Source organism: Mus musculus, chromosome 17, assembly GCF_000001635.26.
Source record: "Mus musculus strain C57BL/6J chromosome 17, GRCm38.p6 C57BL/6J".
Taxonomy (NCBI): domain Eukaryota; kingdom Metazoa; phylum Chordata; class Mammalia; order Rodentia; family Muridae; genus Mus; species Mus musculus.
The window spans coordinates 88,984,384-89,000,989 of NC_000083.6; the positions used below are offsets into that span (position 1 = coordinate 88,984,384).

Genomic DNA, 16,606 nt, shown 5'->3' on the forward strand with positions numbered 1-16,606 from the left:
CACAAGCATGCACTCAGCAAACACAGAATGCAACCCCAGGGAGACCAAGTGATGAGCCCCAGTTCTGTCCTTGCGCTGACCTTGGTGGTGAAACATCCTGTAGAAGTTTTGTGCTTCCTAGTCATGCTATGAAACCCCTCAGGTGGCCTGAGGGAGGATCCAGCCAGAGGGAGAGGGCTGCCTTGAGCTGAGTCAGCTTCAGCAGCAGTGTTGATCCACAGCACGGCTGTTAATGTTCTTCCGGTGGTCCACCCTAACTGAAAGAGGATTCTGGGCAATGTGGTTGAGCCTATACATGGTGACCCATTTCAAAACCATCACTGGCATCCGGTAAACATGTGCATGAGTGGTGTAGAATTTCTCATGGAAAATTTTGAAAAGTCAGGATACTTCATCCTGGCTCTGCCTCTATCTAGCGAGCAATGTCAAAGAAATCACTGAGATCTTTGGGTCTTAATTTCCTCATTTGTAAAACTCCAAGAAAAATTCCTGTCTAGCCTACTGAACATGATTTTTTTTTTTACCAACTCTGTTGAGATAATCAAAACAGAAACATAAAACAAGCATGCAGCAGTGTTGCACTATTTTAATTGCGGTTACCAATAATTCAGTTCTTAGATGAGTCACATGAGATATTAATGGTCCCTGACCTATCTGCCATGCACATACCTAGAAAGATTAAATTAGATGAAATATGTAGCAACACTGCCAGCTCTTCCATAGCCCTCTCTCCAGAAAGAAGTCACACTTGTCTTTCAAGGTGAGGATCCATTTTCACATTGATTTTTAGTTCTGGACTGAATGATTTAGAGGGACAAGCACGTAACTATTGGTGACTCTGGGAGCCGAGGAACAGGGATTCTTTCTGGAGTGGAAGTTGTGGGTAATAGATGAGGTTTCTGTCTTGTAAATCTGGGCTTGCACCTCATAACAGCCAAACTTGCTCATCAGGACGAAGAAGTCCCTGCGGAAGTTCTTGGTGAAAATGGCATAGAGGAAAGGATTGGCACAAGAATTGATGGGGTAGAACAGAACTAGGAGGATCTTGGCCTTGGACACAGTGATGAGGGGCACCTTGAGGGAGGCGGAAATGGCAAAGAATAAAATTGGGGCCATGCAGAGAAAGTCCGTGAAGATGAGTGTGGCCATGCGCTTGGCAATCTTGGTGTCTCTTGACGAGGACACAATGTTAGGATTCCTCACTGTGAGGTAGATGTGGGTGTAGCAACCACAGATGACCACAAAGGCCAGGGCGTTGAGTACGAGGAGGGCCATAACATACAGCTGCGACAAAGGGCTGTCGATATCCATGGGCAGGCAGATGCTCACTTTCATGTAGCTACTGATGCCAAAGATGGGGAAGAGAGCAGCCGCAAAGGCAAAGGCCCAGCCCAGCACCATGATGCTGGCAGCATGGCAGAGCTGTACCTTGCATTCCAGTTGCATGGCATGTGTGATGGTATGCCATCTTTCTAGGGTTATGGCTGCCAATGTGTAGACTGACAGTTCACTGGCAAAGACAGTGAAAAAGCCAGCGGCATCGCAGCCTGCTCCTGTTTGCCAGTCAATGGCGTAATTGTGGTACTGGCTCTTAGTATGGATATCAACTGAGGCTATAAGTAGCAAGTAGATCCCAATGCAAAGATCAGCAAAGGCGAGGTTACACATAAGGAACCGGGGCACAGTGAGTTTGTATTGGCTTGTGGTCAGGACCACCAGCACTGTGGTGTTCCCAGTGATGGCCAGGATGCTGATAAACCATATCAAGACTCTGAGGATGTTGTACCCCATGATGTCTTCACATGGATTAAATGCATCTGGCTTTGGCGAGCAGGTCACATCAACAAATTCATTGCATAAGTCATAGTCAAATTCACTATACAACATGTCAGATCCTTTTCCATAACTGGGTTCATCATCTACGAGAGAGACTCTCTGATCCCCAGGCTGAGTCATATCATCAATATCTTGCCTTGAAATAGACTTGTTGCAAATTGGATGAAGTTCAGAGCTAGAAAAATACAAAAATAGAATCAGTGTCGTGATCATAAAAAAAAGGAGAGCTATAAGAATGTGTTCTGGTGGGGGGTGGGGTAGGGGAGGTGTATCAGCAGGCCCATGCCAAGGCATCCCTTCCTCCTGCAGGACCAGACACACACCAGTGTAGTATAGAATAGAGTTTATTCAGGGCATGGGGAGGGGAGATAAGAGAGTAGCAGAGGCAGAGAAAGGCAGAGAGAAGGAGAGAGTAGAGAAGTAGAGGTTGGCCATGACCACGTGGGGAGAGGGGGGAAGGGGGTGGGAAGAGAGAAGGAGCAAGGGGGCAAGAGGCAAGGGAGAGAAGCAGGGGAGAGAGAGAGAGAGAGAGAGAGAGAGAGAGAGAGAGAGAGAGAGAGAGAGAGAGAGAAGGGGGGCAAGCAGCCCCCTTTTTAGTGCCAGGCCTATCTGGCTGTCACCAGGTAACTGTGGAGGGTGGAGTCCAGACAGAATACCAGTCAACATCCTTGTTACAGGATGGCAAATGCATCACATCTTTGTTCAGAGTAGAAATAAGGGTTTCTTCCTGAGATATTTTTTCAACATCTTGTCTGCCCTTGAGGCTGATTCATGGGTTAATACTGTTTACCATAAATGAACAGAACAATGTGTGTGTATGTATATTCCTAGAGTGGGATGGTCCATGGGGGAAACCATCTGGCCACAACCTGAGTGTGGGGAGGAAGGCGCCTGGGACTAGCTAATCCTTGCTGTTAGAATAAATAATTTACAGACTTGATATCATCTCTACTCCTTTCCTTCCCCCATCTCCATTCAGACACCTCCTAGCTTGCCCAGGAGAAGACATTCTTATTTCTCTAATCACTGGGCAATTATATTTTCTGACATGAATGAGAGCTTATTTGCTAGGTTTTGTCTTCACTAACCAGAGTATCAGAGTCTTTAGTTGATTATCAGGCAACCTCATCCTTTGGCTCTTTGGTTGTAAGCTGTTGAGAGGCCAGCTAATCTTCCCAAGATGCTACCAGGATCTTGGGCTTTATCATCTCACTTTCCAGAGGTGGTAATAGGTCGCAGGCATTTGTTTGCCCTGCAAAGTAAGGCTAGTTCTCTCACATGAAATAGTTCCCTAGTTGGCAGCCCCAGAGCAAATACAAGTTTTAAAGGGTCCTAGTTTGTTCTCAGGTTGTCAGATCCCCTGGGTGCCACTGAATCGTCTCAGGGCACTTTCCTGTCCCCCCCTCCCCCCATTTAAGCTTAAACACATAAAAGACCTTGTCAGCAGATAGAGGGACTTATAAAAAGAATTGAATGAAGCCCAGATGGTAAATATTCAACCTGTGAGTGCATGTATAAATATTCTAAGACTTTGCGTGTGGACAGAAGAGAAACTTCTGTTGTAATGTGAAGGTTTAACCAGTGTGACCTTTTCATATGGGGAGAATTTTTGATGGTAAAAAGAAATTAAATATATATCTTTACTTTTCCTTCCATTTCTGCTCAAGGGGAAAGTTCACAGCAACATTAAATGACAGCATTTTCTCAAACTTATCACAGTCACAGACAGCAGGGAAGTGAGAAAGAGCATTAAAGTCCCTTGGAAGCCCCCAGAAGAAGAAGAGGCAGGCAGCTGTGGGAGGAGCAGCCTTCATTTGATTCTAAAGGAAGAGGGAGTGTGTGCCCATATTGTGGGCATTGTTTTCCAATGAGGACCAGGAGAGTAATTTCATCAAGCAGCTTAGAAGACAAATCTTTTTATCAAACTCTCTTCATATGCTACTTATTGAAATGACATCATTTTAGGAAGAAATCCTGCCATTATTTTCTAAATGGCACAGTTATTTTGGGTTTGTTTATGTGTGTAAATCTCTTGAGTGGAAAAGACCCAAACACCTTCCACAGAACTGACTCTTTGATCCGAGCACGCCTTAGGCCTTCAGTGAGGAGCACTTTCCACATTTGGGTTTTCTTCATGTCACCAGGAAGCCGTTCTACACTGTGTGAAGGCCCAAGACACATGGAGATGGACATAGAATACTCACGTTTGCCGCCTCCAGTTTGCAAAGGCACAGCAGTGACTGGGGTAGGTAAGGCTGGCCTCAATGAGCATGACAAACTTGTCTAGACTAGGGAGCTTTTTCAAGCGGTATGTTGACCTGGCCCTCAACTTCTTCAGATTTTCTAAGCCATGGTTGGGCAGGGAATAGACCTTTGTCCTTGAGATGTCTCTATAAGGAGAAAAGGAAAAAAATACAATGATCATCTTGGGTAGAAAATTTTCAGCTTCCGGCTAATAGACAAAATAGCAGACATTCTAGTAAGATGAATTTCTTACATGGCTGAGAAGGGAGACTTTAGTTTCACAGCACATACAGGCCAGGTCAACATTCAGCTTAGAGGTTTGGCTTGCATAGGAGTTTTGGTTCTACTGGTCTTGATGAGAGGAGTTAGGTAGCAGGCTGCTCCTAAAACTGGATAAGCTTGAATTCTGGCTGGTTTGGGCTTAATCCTTGCTGGTGAGCATTAGAATCAGCCATCTCTCTTCTGTAGTTGATTAGTGCCTGAGATTGAAACCATTTTCTGCCACTGTGAGGCAAGCAATAAAAATATCTCTAATGAACTATGGTGGTTTCTGTGGCCTGAATCACAGAAAATGATGAGAAGGGAACATGCCATGGAAAAGGAATCTGGCAGGCAATAGAGGCAGCCTTCACTGGAAGTCCAGATGGCAGATAAATAGGGAGTATGAGCTTGGTTTTCATGAAGACTTACCTGTATATATAGCCTGCTCTTGTGCCTGTTAAATCTGTAACCTTGGTCAAACTACATCTTTTCTATGACTCAGTTTCCTCAGGTGCAAAGTGAGAGTCTAGAAATCATATCTATCCACAATGGAGGACCATCTAGATGATGTTAGTGCCTGGCAGTTATCAGGAGGAAACATCCCACTCAAGCATGTATCTGCACACATTCACAAAGAGAGCTTTGTAAGAGTGTCTTTCCCTGGGGGAGGCAGTGGAGGCCTGGTAGGAGCTGGTACAATGGTTCCTATTCCTAGAAGCCTCTGAGTGTCACTCTTCCTGGCTGCCACACTAGTGATGGGGGTGTACTGCTGGTGTCAACACTGGCAGCCATGACTTTCAAAGCTAAGGTCCATGACAAAAGCAAGGAGATTGAGCAGCACCGTCTTAGTCCTCTAGAGACTTTGGCTTGGTTATGAGTAAGTGTTCCTGATGAGGGCAGTGGCGAGCAATGGCTTGGATGGTTCCTTTTAGTCACCCCCCCCCCCACCAAAGGCACCCTTGGATAGACTTGAAGAAGAGTGTTTCACTGTTGACTTTCTCTGTAAGTCAAAGCTGTAGACACTCAAAGCCATGAAACTCAGAGTGTGAATACATCATTGCTGCCCCATATGTTCTCACAACCTGGTGAAAATTACATTCTCAAAGTCTCCTCCACATCCCCTTGTCATTCTCTTGTTCAAAATTTATCATAGCTTTCTATTGTCCAGTGGAATTTCCTTAAATTTTGCCACCTCTCTCTCCCAGCCTAACTTATATTGCTTGTCTGTATATGATGTCGGCAGTTCCATACGCCGGCAATCTGCCTCCTCATCCTTACAGAAACAATGTTCACCAAGGCCACCTCTGGGGTCCCATCATCTTGACTTCATAATTATCTTGTGAATGTGAAGCATTTTTTTCCCCAGAAATGTTACATCTTGGCACCCTATTCTCTTTAATTTCTTCAGGCATCGACTTTAATTTCCTTCTGATTTTTACTTTACTTCATTTCTCTTCTACCTCTCATTTAGACACTGGCATTTATTCAAACACACACCCATTCCTTTAGTCTCACACTATCAGGTATGTGTCTGTGGCTTCCAGGTGTGTATGTTAGTTCAGAACTTCAGCAAGATACTGTGTTTCCCGTTGGATCCCAGGATTTTGATGAGTATCATGAGCATCAAAACTGGACTTACTTTTCTTGCAAGCATGTTCCTCCTTTTAATTCCCATTTCAGTATGTTTCTTCTATATGGTTCCCGTTATTCAAGATAGAAACCTGGGAGTTACCTTTGACTCTCTCCTCCTTTTTACTTGGACATAAATCTATCACCTCTTCTTCCCTTCAGTTTGTATTTATTACTTTAATGAGGATTCAGAGTCTTTCTATGGACAGACAAAATGGACCCACAATGCATCCCCCTGACCATGACTCCAATGCAATCTCCCCACCATAATCAGAGTAAAAATTTTAGAGTGTTAATCACATTGTGACCTCAAATCCTCCAAGTCTCCATGATTCTATGGCAAAAGACAAATCCTTGGTATAGTATGTCTGTCCTCTGCCTGGTTTATATTGTATCTTTTTCATGCCTTTATCTGTGTTCCACTCTGCATTTCAGGAGGGCTGAACCCTGCCAGGTCTGTTTTTTTTTTATGCATCTCCTTGTTAACAGTGTCAGTGGGAGGCTTGTGTGATGGCAAGAGAGCATCCCCTTCTTCTGCTTCCTGTCTTAGGCAGCATCTGAATCTATTCTGACATTCCAGATGCTTCTCAAGAGGTCTGTTGAAGATCTCGCTTCTCTAGTTCTCTCTAGTTCCTTGGCCACAGGAAGGCCACTTGTACTTGCTCTTTAAGTCCTGGGGTTAGAAGTGCTATCTACCACTGATGATCTCCAGGCTGTGGGTCCCTGATTAAATAGTCAGGTAGACTGACATTTTCAAAACCAGTAATTGCCTTTAGGTAGTACTTAACTGTGTTATACTTTCCTTCTTGACAATTAAATCAAATCTGCTCATTCTAATTTAAATCCTCTATACTTACTGATCTCCCCACCCCAATTCTATTATTACCGAGAAGTACACACAGCCTCCTGTCCTGATACTGCATTTAAATATTTCTTGTTGTCTTATTTCTTGCTTTATGCAGTCTTGGCTATTTTTAGGCCTCTATAAATTTAGAGTAATTTTTCTCATACTTTTCTCCATCTCTACTAATATCTGCCCCTTAACTCTGACTCTCGTATCTTTCAGTTCCTCCTGGACTGTCACTTGTTAAGACACTCCCCATCCCCCATGGGACTGAATACCTACAGTGTTCTGTTCTGTCTTCTCTTACTCTCTATGAACTGGGCAAGCCTTGTGATTAAAACACAGTTTATGTTCTAGCTACTTCTCTGAAACCCATACTCTAAGTTCAGCTACCTCAGCACAATCCCTGCTTGCGTAATCATCAAGTCAAGTTTTCGATACTAAAATTTAAGCTTTTGATTTTAAAAAGAAAAATCTGCTTCACCTGAAGCAGGTCAGGTGTTCCAACTTGTCATAAACAAATTTAGATGGCATCCTTGACTCCTGTCTTTTGGATTCCACATCCAAGCTTAAAGAAACATCCTATATATACAGAATTTTAACTACTAATGTTTCTCACTCAATGCTGTCCCTATAGGGAGCAGGTTCAGATCCTCTGAGGTACACTTTCGTCTTTTCCTTTTCCTTTTCCTTTTCCTTTTCCTTTTCCTTTTCCTTTTCCTTTCCTCCCCTCCCCTCTCCTCCCCTCCCCTTTCCTTCCCCTCCCCTCCCCTCCCCTTCCCCCCCCCCATTCAAGTCAGGGTTTCTCTGTGTTATAGCCCTTGGCTGTCCCAGAACTTACTTTCTAGATCAGGCTGTCTTCAAACTCACAGAAATTTGCCTGTCTTTGCCTCCCAGAGTGTTGGGATTAAAGGTGTGTGACACCACACCCGCCTTACAGCATGTTTTCTGGTATTTGTCTTTGAATTAGAATTTCTCAGATCTGGGGTTCCAGTAGATGTGTCTGGCACATGAACTATTGCCCCCTGAAGAGCCATCACTCTGCTGCCAAATAAGTCAGCTATGCTGGCCTGCTCGCTCCTTTCCTACTTGTTTTGGAGCTTCCCAAATTCTCTGCTCTACAAGATCTTTTTGGTACTTGCTTCTTTTTTCTTTAGGCAAGTCTTCTTTGACTAGCTCTACTATTAACATGAATGCTCTAATCTCTGTGAACAAGGTTCACATTCCCCTCTCCTTTGGGATCCTTTTTTTTTTTTTTCCTCTCAAATGTGGAAGATTTCACAGGTACTTATTCTTTATGTTAAAGATCTGTCCATGGAAAGACATGGACATTGAAGTTGATCAGGAATAATTTAAAACAATGATACTAGTTATTTGTCAAGAACATTTCTCCAAAGCAAGTGTCTTAGTCAGGGTTTCTATTCCTGCACAAACATCGTGACCAAGAAGAAAGTTGGGGAGGAAAGGGTTTATTTGGCTTACACTTCCATACTACTGTTCATCACCAAAGGAAGTCAGGACTGGAACTCAAGCAGGTCAGAAAGCAGGAGCAGATGCAGAGGCCATGGAGGGATGTTCTTTACTGGCTTGCTTCCCCTGGCTTGCTCAACCTGCTCTCTTATAGAACTAAGACTACCAGCCCAGAGATGGTCCCACCCACAAGGGGCCTTTCCCCCTTGATCACTACTTGAGAAAATGCCTTACAGTAGGATCTAATGGAGGCATTTCCTCAACTGAAGCTCCTTTCTCTGTGATAACTCCAGCTGTGTCAAGTTGACACAAAACTAGCCAGTACAGCAAGCAATATAAAACTGAAAGCTAGGATTTTTTTCTTAGTTATGTCTTTCCACTTGAGTTTGGAATATGTATGTAATTCATATTAATTTTAGATGTCTAGTGATACAAACTTTTACATTCCATAGAATACTATCCTGTTATCTAACATCATCAATGATAGATTACAGATTCTATTAACCATTTATTTGCCACGCCTTTGAATATGGGATGAATTCTGAAGTCTTGAAGTGACATAATATGTAAGTGTTCCTAGTTGAGTTCTGGACACAGGTGTTTAAGAGCAAGGGATCTGCAACCCTATAGGTGGAACAACATTATGAACTAACCAGTACCCCGGAGCTCTTGACTCTAGCTGCATATGTATCAAAAGATGGCCTAGTCGGCCATCACTGGAAAGAGAGGCCCATTGGACACGCAAACTTTATATGCCCCAGTACAGGGGAACGCCAGGGCCAAAAAGGGGGAGTGGGTGGGTAGGGGAGTGGGGGTGGGTGGGTATGGGGGACTTTTGGTATAGCATTGGAAATGTAAATGAGCTAAATACCTAATAAAAAATGGAAAAGAAAAAAAAGAGCATTAATGTCTTCTGAATTGGTTTGTAGAGTTCTGGGCTGCCATGAAAGCCATGAACATCTACTGGCAAGTACACGATGTGTCTAACCTTTAGATGTTGTCATATGGCACTGTTGCCTACAAAGTTCATGTGCAAAACCTTGTACAACTAAGCTATCAAAAAAAAGTCACACAAAACTCCCATGTTTGAACTAAGTATATATACATTTCTATCAGCAAGAATAAAGATAAGAATGTCTTGTTCAGTGCTGTTTGAGACATAACTTTACTAATATTCCCATTTTATCCTGTTCTACCAAACACACACACACACACACACACACACACATTTATGATTTTCTCAGATAACTTAGAAATATGACATTTGACTTTATAATTTCTTTATAAAAATGCTTTCACTCCTACATGGTGAAAACATATGGAGTATAATTAATAAACATTAGTTATTCACATTCTTATGAATATAAGTGCTTGTAACTCAACTGGTTAATTTTTACCTGTTAATTTTGGACTAAGGGAGGGATAACCAGAGAGCTGGAAAGCATTGCTTCTGAGTATGTACGGGGATTTCCAGAAGATTGTACTTGAATTAGTAGAGTTTGGAGAAGATTTGCCTTTAATCAATATGGGTGGTATCATCCAGTCAGAAGACAAATTCATACTGCCTCTCACTTCTGGAGCTAGTATCTTTCTTTTCCTGCTCTTCATATAACACAAGTCCAGGGTCAGCAACCTTCGGACTTGCACCAGTAACTCCTTGTTCTATCTGATGTTGGGCAGTGGATTTGAACTTGGACTGTGCCATACTCTCAGGTTCCCTGGCTCTCGCTGCTGTCGATAGCCTAGAAAGCACTTCTCAGCTATCACCTTTCCATGAACTGACTACTCTGATGAATCTCACTTCATGGATCTATATCTGTCACTTTGTTATAGGTTATATGTCTCTGGAGAATTGTGATTAATGCAATCACTATGTGGTTAGCAATACTTTGGCTAGTATTTCAGATATTCCCAGAGTACAAAATGAAACATAGTGAAGGCTATGATGAATAATCATATTTTAAGGAACACAGGGAACTATGGGATGGGATTAAAAGGCCGAGCTTTGAAAACAAGACAGAAATTTAGAATTTATACCGGACAGAAAAATAACTCATTGAGATCTGTAGTTTTCTAGTCTTGAGAACTTAGTGTTGAATCCGAACATATAGTACACACACACACACACACACACACACACTATATATATATATATATATATATATATATATATATATATATATATATATATATGTAAGTATTCAACAAATTGAACATCAAATGAACTGGAAACAAAAGAGACTGAAGATGAATGGACATGGTGTGGTGACTACAAATTTGCCTGTGTTTGCAAATTCTATTCACACTGTCACTTGACTGGTCATACGTCATCATGCTGTCCCATACAGTGGACCCTGACTGCAACCTCAGTAACAGAGTGGCTGAATCAGGAGCACTGCTGGAATTTCAAGGGTAGCCTGAATTATACGATGAGTTCCAAGCCAGCCTAGGCTACAGGGTAAGGCATGTTTCAAAACCCCAAACCCAAAACTATACCAAAGTCACAGTGTTTCAATCAGCAATCTGTTCTGTTACCAAAAGTCTATGTTGAGAGGGGGGATATACAGACTAAAGTGGCCACCTCCTTTAGCTGGGCAAGACATCCAGAAGAAAGAGGGGTTCATCAATGCACCCATAGAACCTTCAACCCAGAGCCGGGCAGTGGTGGCGCACGACTTTAACCCCAGCACTTGGGATGCAGAGCCAGGTGGATTTCTGAGTTTGAGACCAGCCTAGTCTACAGAGTGAGTTCCAGGACAGCCAGAGCTATATAGAGAAACCCTGTCTCAAAAATAAAAAAAAAATAATAATAAAAATAAAAAAAAGAAAGAAAGAAAACCTTCAACCCATAATTTGTTTTGTCTACAAGATGGAGCAGAGACTGAGGAAACAGCCAACCAGTGCCTGCCCCAACTTGTGATCCATTCATGTGAGAGAGCCAACTCCTGATACGATTAATGATACTAAGCTATGCTTGCAGAAATAAACCAAGCATAACCGTCTCCTGAGAGGCTTCATCCAGTAGTGGATGGAGGCAGATGCAGAGACTCACAGCCAGACATCAGGTGGTGTTCGGGGAGTCTTGTGGAAGTGTGGGAGATAGAATTGAGCAAGCCAAAGGGGTCAAGAACACCACAGGAAGACCTACAGAGTCAACTAATCTGGGCTCATGTCAGCTCACAGAGACTGGGCCACTGGCCAGGGAGGATGCAGGGTCTGGACCTAGGCCCTTTACACATTTGTAGCAGATCTGCAGCCTGGTCTTCGTGTGGGCCCCCTGACAAGAGGAAAAGGGGGTTTCTTGGTTTCCGTTTCCTGCCATTGAATCCTCTCTTCCTACCTGGACTCAGTGGGAGAGGATGTGCCTAGTCCTGCTGAGACTAGCTGTCCCAGGAGAAGAGGTACCCAAGGTGGGCAGGTTCCCCTTCTCTAAGGAGAAGGGGAGGGGGCACTGGAGGGAAGAACTTGTAATGGTAAGACTTGGAGGAAGTAGGTAGCTGTGATTAGGATGTAAAGTGAATAAAAATAATTAAATTATTGAGGCAAAAAGAAAATTCCCAACATGGTTATCACAAAAGCAGGCAGCATTTATTCTTGTACCAACTACTGCAGAACAGGCACTGTTTTGGTTCGTTTTAAGTTTCTCTGCTCCTTATACCCATACCCGGGCTAGATTCACAGTGACAGTTCTCCTACTCAATCCTTAGTGGGTATTTGAGAATGTTCCAATTTTGACCTCATTCCCAGTGGCCAGAGAGGTGGCAGGGCTTGAGGGCTGGTTTGTCTAATCCTTGTCTTCTAGCCTGGTCAGGTCAAATGGTGGCAGTTTTTCACTTTAAATATAATTTTGGTTAGTATTTCAACACATGCTGTATTTTTGGCAATGAACAGTCTTGAAACTCTAGACCATTAAAATTACTAACAGAGAGACCTCAGGCTGATGGCTGGGTCACAGAGATTTAGTAATCCTAAACTGTTTCAGCATTGTTAGGATTCTTGGTGCTGAGTTACAGACTGGCAAGGGAGATAGCAGTCAGTAATGACACCAGTTCAGGAGAGGCAGGAGTTAAATAGAGCCCCATGCCCCTTTAATAAAGTCTGTGATAGGAACTGCTGCAAATTTGATTTGAACCATTTCTATTTTCTCCCAGCAAAGATATTATTGCAGGTCAATCATTTCCATAAGTGAGAGCACAGTTCTGGTGTATTCTACATTGACAGATGGCTAGAAGCCCTCTCTTTCATGATCCCAGGCGGGATAAAAAGGCAATTTACTATCTATAGGACTGTGGGTACACTGGTAATGGAAGAGAATCGTTCTTATACAAATAACTCAGTGTTTGAATCTGAACTATCAGGTGAATCTGAGCTATAGCCAAATCAATTTGATAAACCATCAGAATATGATTGTACTGACTCCAGCCTGCAAAAGCAATACATTGCATTTTCCCCACAGGAAACTCTTTCCCAAGGAAACAGCAATTGCTTGATTGCCTAAAAAAAAAGCCTAGCTCTAGTGAGTTCACAATATCAGGTGAAAACTTAGATGTCTGCTGATGCTCAAGGTCAAGAGTCATAAGGGGAATTGAAGATGCTGTGCCTTTGAAACGTGATGGAACTCGTCTGCATGCCCGTGGCTTCCTACATCCTACCCTCTTTGTAGTCAAACAGCTTAGACTTGTGTGTTCAGAGGCTCACTGTTCTTCATGTAGCTAGAATTTTCACCTTCTGGAAAAAAAAATCAGCCATCAGTTTGAATGAGCGCTCCCGATTCCTTTAGAAGCTTTTATGCTTATCTGCTAGAGACAAGCGAAAAGGAAGGCACACAACAGAGGATGCTGTAGAGGCTGAGCGAGGCAGTACTCCACGCTGACTCTAGAGCAGGAGGATAGAGCAGCTTCTGGGTCGACCAGCATCAGCACCACTGGGGTACATTGTTAAACGTACCAGTTCTTAAGCCCTGGCCCTGGGATTTTGAGTCATCCCTCCCCAACTTTTGAGACAGGGTCTTATGTGACTCAGGATGGCTTCCAACTTGGTATGCAGCCAATGAACTTGAACTTCCGATCCTCTTGTCTCTACCTCTTGCCTTTAGTTCAGCAATTACAAGTGTGTGCCACCATGCCCAATTTCATAGGAGGCTGGGGATCAAACCCAGGGTTTTGTACCTGGTATATATATAAGCACTCTACTAACTAGCGTATGCCAGAGTCAACAAGTCAAGAGTTCTTAGTATGAGAATTAGTAATCTCTAGTTTAAAAAGCCTCCATATTCTTGTAATGTGCAATCATACTTAGAAACCCTGCTGCAGCTCAGGCAAAAACCACTCACAATCAGATGCCTCATAGCTGTTTTCTTTTGCAGGGTCTGCCCTAGGCTGACTTAACTAATTTGGCTCCTTCGGAGGGCCAACCATACACAATGACTACTTATGGAGAGGCATGCTTCCTTCACTTACTTAAGTATTACTTTAAGGACCCATCTTGATTCTAGGGCTCCGTATGGGATCCACTGACCTGTTACAAACGCTTTGCCATTCAGTTACCAACTCAGCCAGATCAGGATTCCACTGACAATATTCTTCATATACCCAGAGAGCTTGCTGTAGTGGGCCTCCTGACTTGAGAAGCCTGTAGCACTCTTTTTTTGCAGGGGTAGGGGGTGAGGATTTGGGATCTAACCTAAAACCTAGCTAAACCTGTGGATTGAGCAGCAGCTGCTGTGTGGTGGGCTGTTTGAGCACGATCCTGTTTCCTCTCTCTTATTTAAAGCACTGGAGGAATGTGATCACCCAAACAACCCACTGAGCAACTGCTGCACAACATTGCAGAAGTAGAAAATGAGATAGATAGGCCATCATCTGAGTGCATTCCAGTTGTTGAGGAGAGAGGTGTGAAGGACATTTGGAATGACCCCAAAGTCCCAGAAGGGGAGGCTGAGAGTTAATGTGATAACTTGTCCTTGAAGTGGCAGAAGTAAATTTGCAGTTACAGCTGGGATTTCAGCCAGGTTCTTGCACACATATCCTGATACACTGACATGAAAAGGCAAGGGATATATGGGATATTATTCTTGCTTAACACCATTTGAGAGTGCCTTTTGAGACAAGACTTGTGATAAGGAAGTCCTCAGACTTACTACATAACTGACCTAGGCCAGCTGCAGCTCATGGAAATCCTCCTGTGTCTGCCTCCAGAGTTCCGGGTTTATCAGTGTCATTCCACACCAGACTTGACTACCATTTTGAGTCAATTAGAGTGTTTCTTAATTCCTCTGGATTTCTACAAAGTTTGTTTTCCTAATTCTGCGTACATGTGTTTCAGCAATAAAGGGGATGACAACACAGTCCTAATAAAGGGCAGGACCCTGCAGAATTGCTTTTGCTGACTCCATCTTTCCTGCTTACATTCATAGCAGGGATTGGTGGGAGATTTGTTTTGTAGTCTCTGTTAGCATTCTGAGGAGACACATTGTCAGTGTCCAGCCTAGATCCTGCTTATGCAAACTCAGGACATGATCACCTGAGCCATGTGTCTGTATCAGTGACCTGTGCTCCTAGGATGGGAGCATGATGGTCAGAATTATTTTCCCTTCAACTTCAGTTTGCTACCAGTTGTTAGGGGGCTGATGACTAACTTGCAGATGTCTTAGTAGATATATTCATGGTGGAAATACATGGGAATGTGAAGTATCAAGGCTAGTTTATGCTTCAAACTGTGTTGTTTATAGTTATAGTAAGACCTTCAGTGGGCCACTTTCCTTCTCTGGTCCTGGATGCCTCAGCTTGATAATGAGCCAGCTGTGGGTCATATCTGATTTTCAGGAGTGTACAATAGGCCATGACTCTGCAGATCTAGCAGGTTGCATATTGAATGCCTATGCCACCTCTTACATGTTCTCCCAAGTACAGAAAGCAGTGCTCACATAGAACACCCAAAGCACTCAGGACTTGTAGCTAGGTGAAATGTGTTAACTTCTACCCGTTCACAGAGCATCAGAAGTACTTTGTCAAAGTCTTCTTGTTTTCTAAGAACTCTCACAACAGAATACATTAGGCTTTATGAGTTTTAAATACTCCATGTACTTAAACTTGGACTATGTTCCTGGTACCCTTCCATGCTCTACATTGTACTTCAAACCAAACATCATAATCTGATATACTAAGCTATATGATTGTTGCCTGATTCCCCTTCCATAAGCTATGATGTCCTTGGGATAAAGAACTTCTTTTGGTTTCCTATAATATATGGTAATGCTTTCTTAAATACAAGTAGAAGTTACACATCTATCCATACATGTGCATATAGACATTTCTGTGGGTATATGCCTTTAAGCCTCAGACTATAACAAGTAGATACCACTGGTTTTCCTGTCCTTCAAGTAAGGAAGCTGAGTCTTAGAAAGAAAAAGGACTGAGTTTTAACCATGGTTGTTTGCCCTAACAGCTTGGCTTTAAGCCAGTGCTTGTTCCTGTTTCTCATGTTGCCATTGCAGCTCTGGCACTTGGGATTAATGTTTGAACTTAGGATGATAAATCTATCTTAACCCATACTTTCTTTTCTTCAAAGGGTAGAGCCTACTTCAGAATTACAGCATACCCCTTATCATCAATAAGAAACATTTGTGGAGTTTGTGAAACATTGTGCCACACATGATTTTGAAAATACGAAGTTGGTTTTTTTTTCACAAAAGAGAATGCAGGCCATTTGTGAATGTGAAAGTGATGCTGGCTCATGGTAGGGAGGCAGGTAAATGACTATGCGTGGAAGCCTATGGTGACTGGTAAATAAGATGACAGGAGTGTGACCACCAGATGTCTGCATAGAACTTATATGGGTGGGGGAAGCCTTAGGTGTGGTATGGGTATAGTTATTTGTTTACCAGCTTTCCTGTACATCTTTTCTTCCCTTTATGTGCCTTTACTCTTGAAGAACATTCTTTAGTTACTTCAGTGGATCTTCCTTAGAGTCCAGGAAAGCACATTAAAAACAACCTTTGATAACTGTGATATAGTGTCCTCCTCCACTCTGTATCACAAAGACAATGGCAGTCACAGAGGGAAATCACTGATGGCCTGGCTTTTAGGGAGACTTGGAGGGGACACAGGACTTAGGAGATTGTCCACAAAATGAGGCATAGATAAGAAGAGGGGCAAAACCACTTTTGAAGAAAGTTGGGAGTGTGGAAGAGCTGGTAGGGGACGAAGTTCTGACACAGGGAGTGAGGCACTGATGGTCCCATTGGGTCTGGAAAGAGAATCCAGAAATAATGTGGATATGCATCTCACTGCATTGAGTGGGTGTGGATATGCATCTCACTGC

At 43.0% G+C, this 16,606-nt stretch overlaps 1 protein-coding gene across 1 annotated transcript in view; it reads right to left on the minus strand.

The window, feature by feature from the left end:
* Nucleotides 1-568: 568 nt before the first annotated feature.
* Fshr (follicle stimulating hormone receptor) overlaps nucleotides 569-16,606 on the minus strand; it is a 215,724-nt gene continuing 199,686 nt past the window's right edge. Inside the window, exons 9-10 of the mRNA NM_013523.3 lie at nucleotides 4,041-4,226; nucleotides 569-2,011 (exon numbers count right to left, since the gene is read on the minus strand). Of these exons, the coding sequence (NP_038551.3) occupies nucleotides 787-2,011; nucleotides 4,041-4,226 (1,411 nt within the window). The 3' untranslated portion in view covers nucleotides 569-786. The remainder of the gene's footprint in view (nucleotides 2,012-4,040; nucleotides 4,227-16,606) is intronic.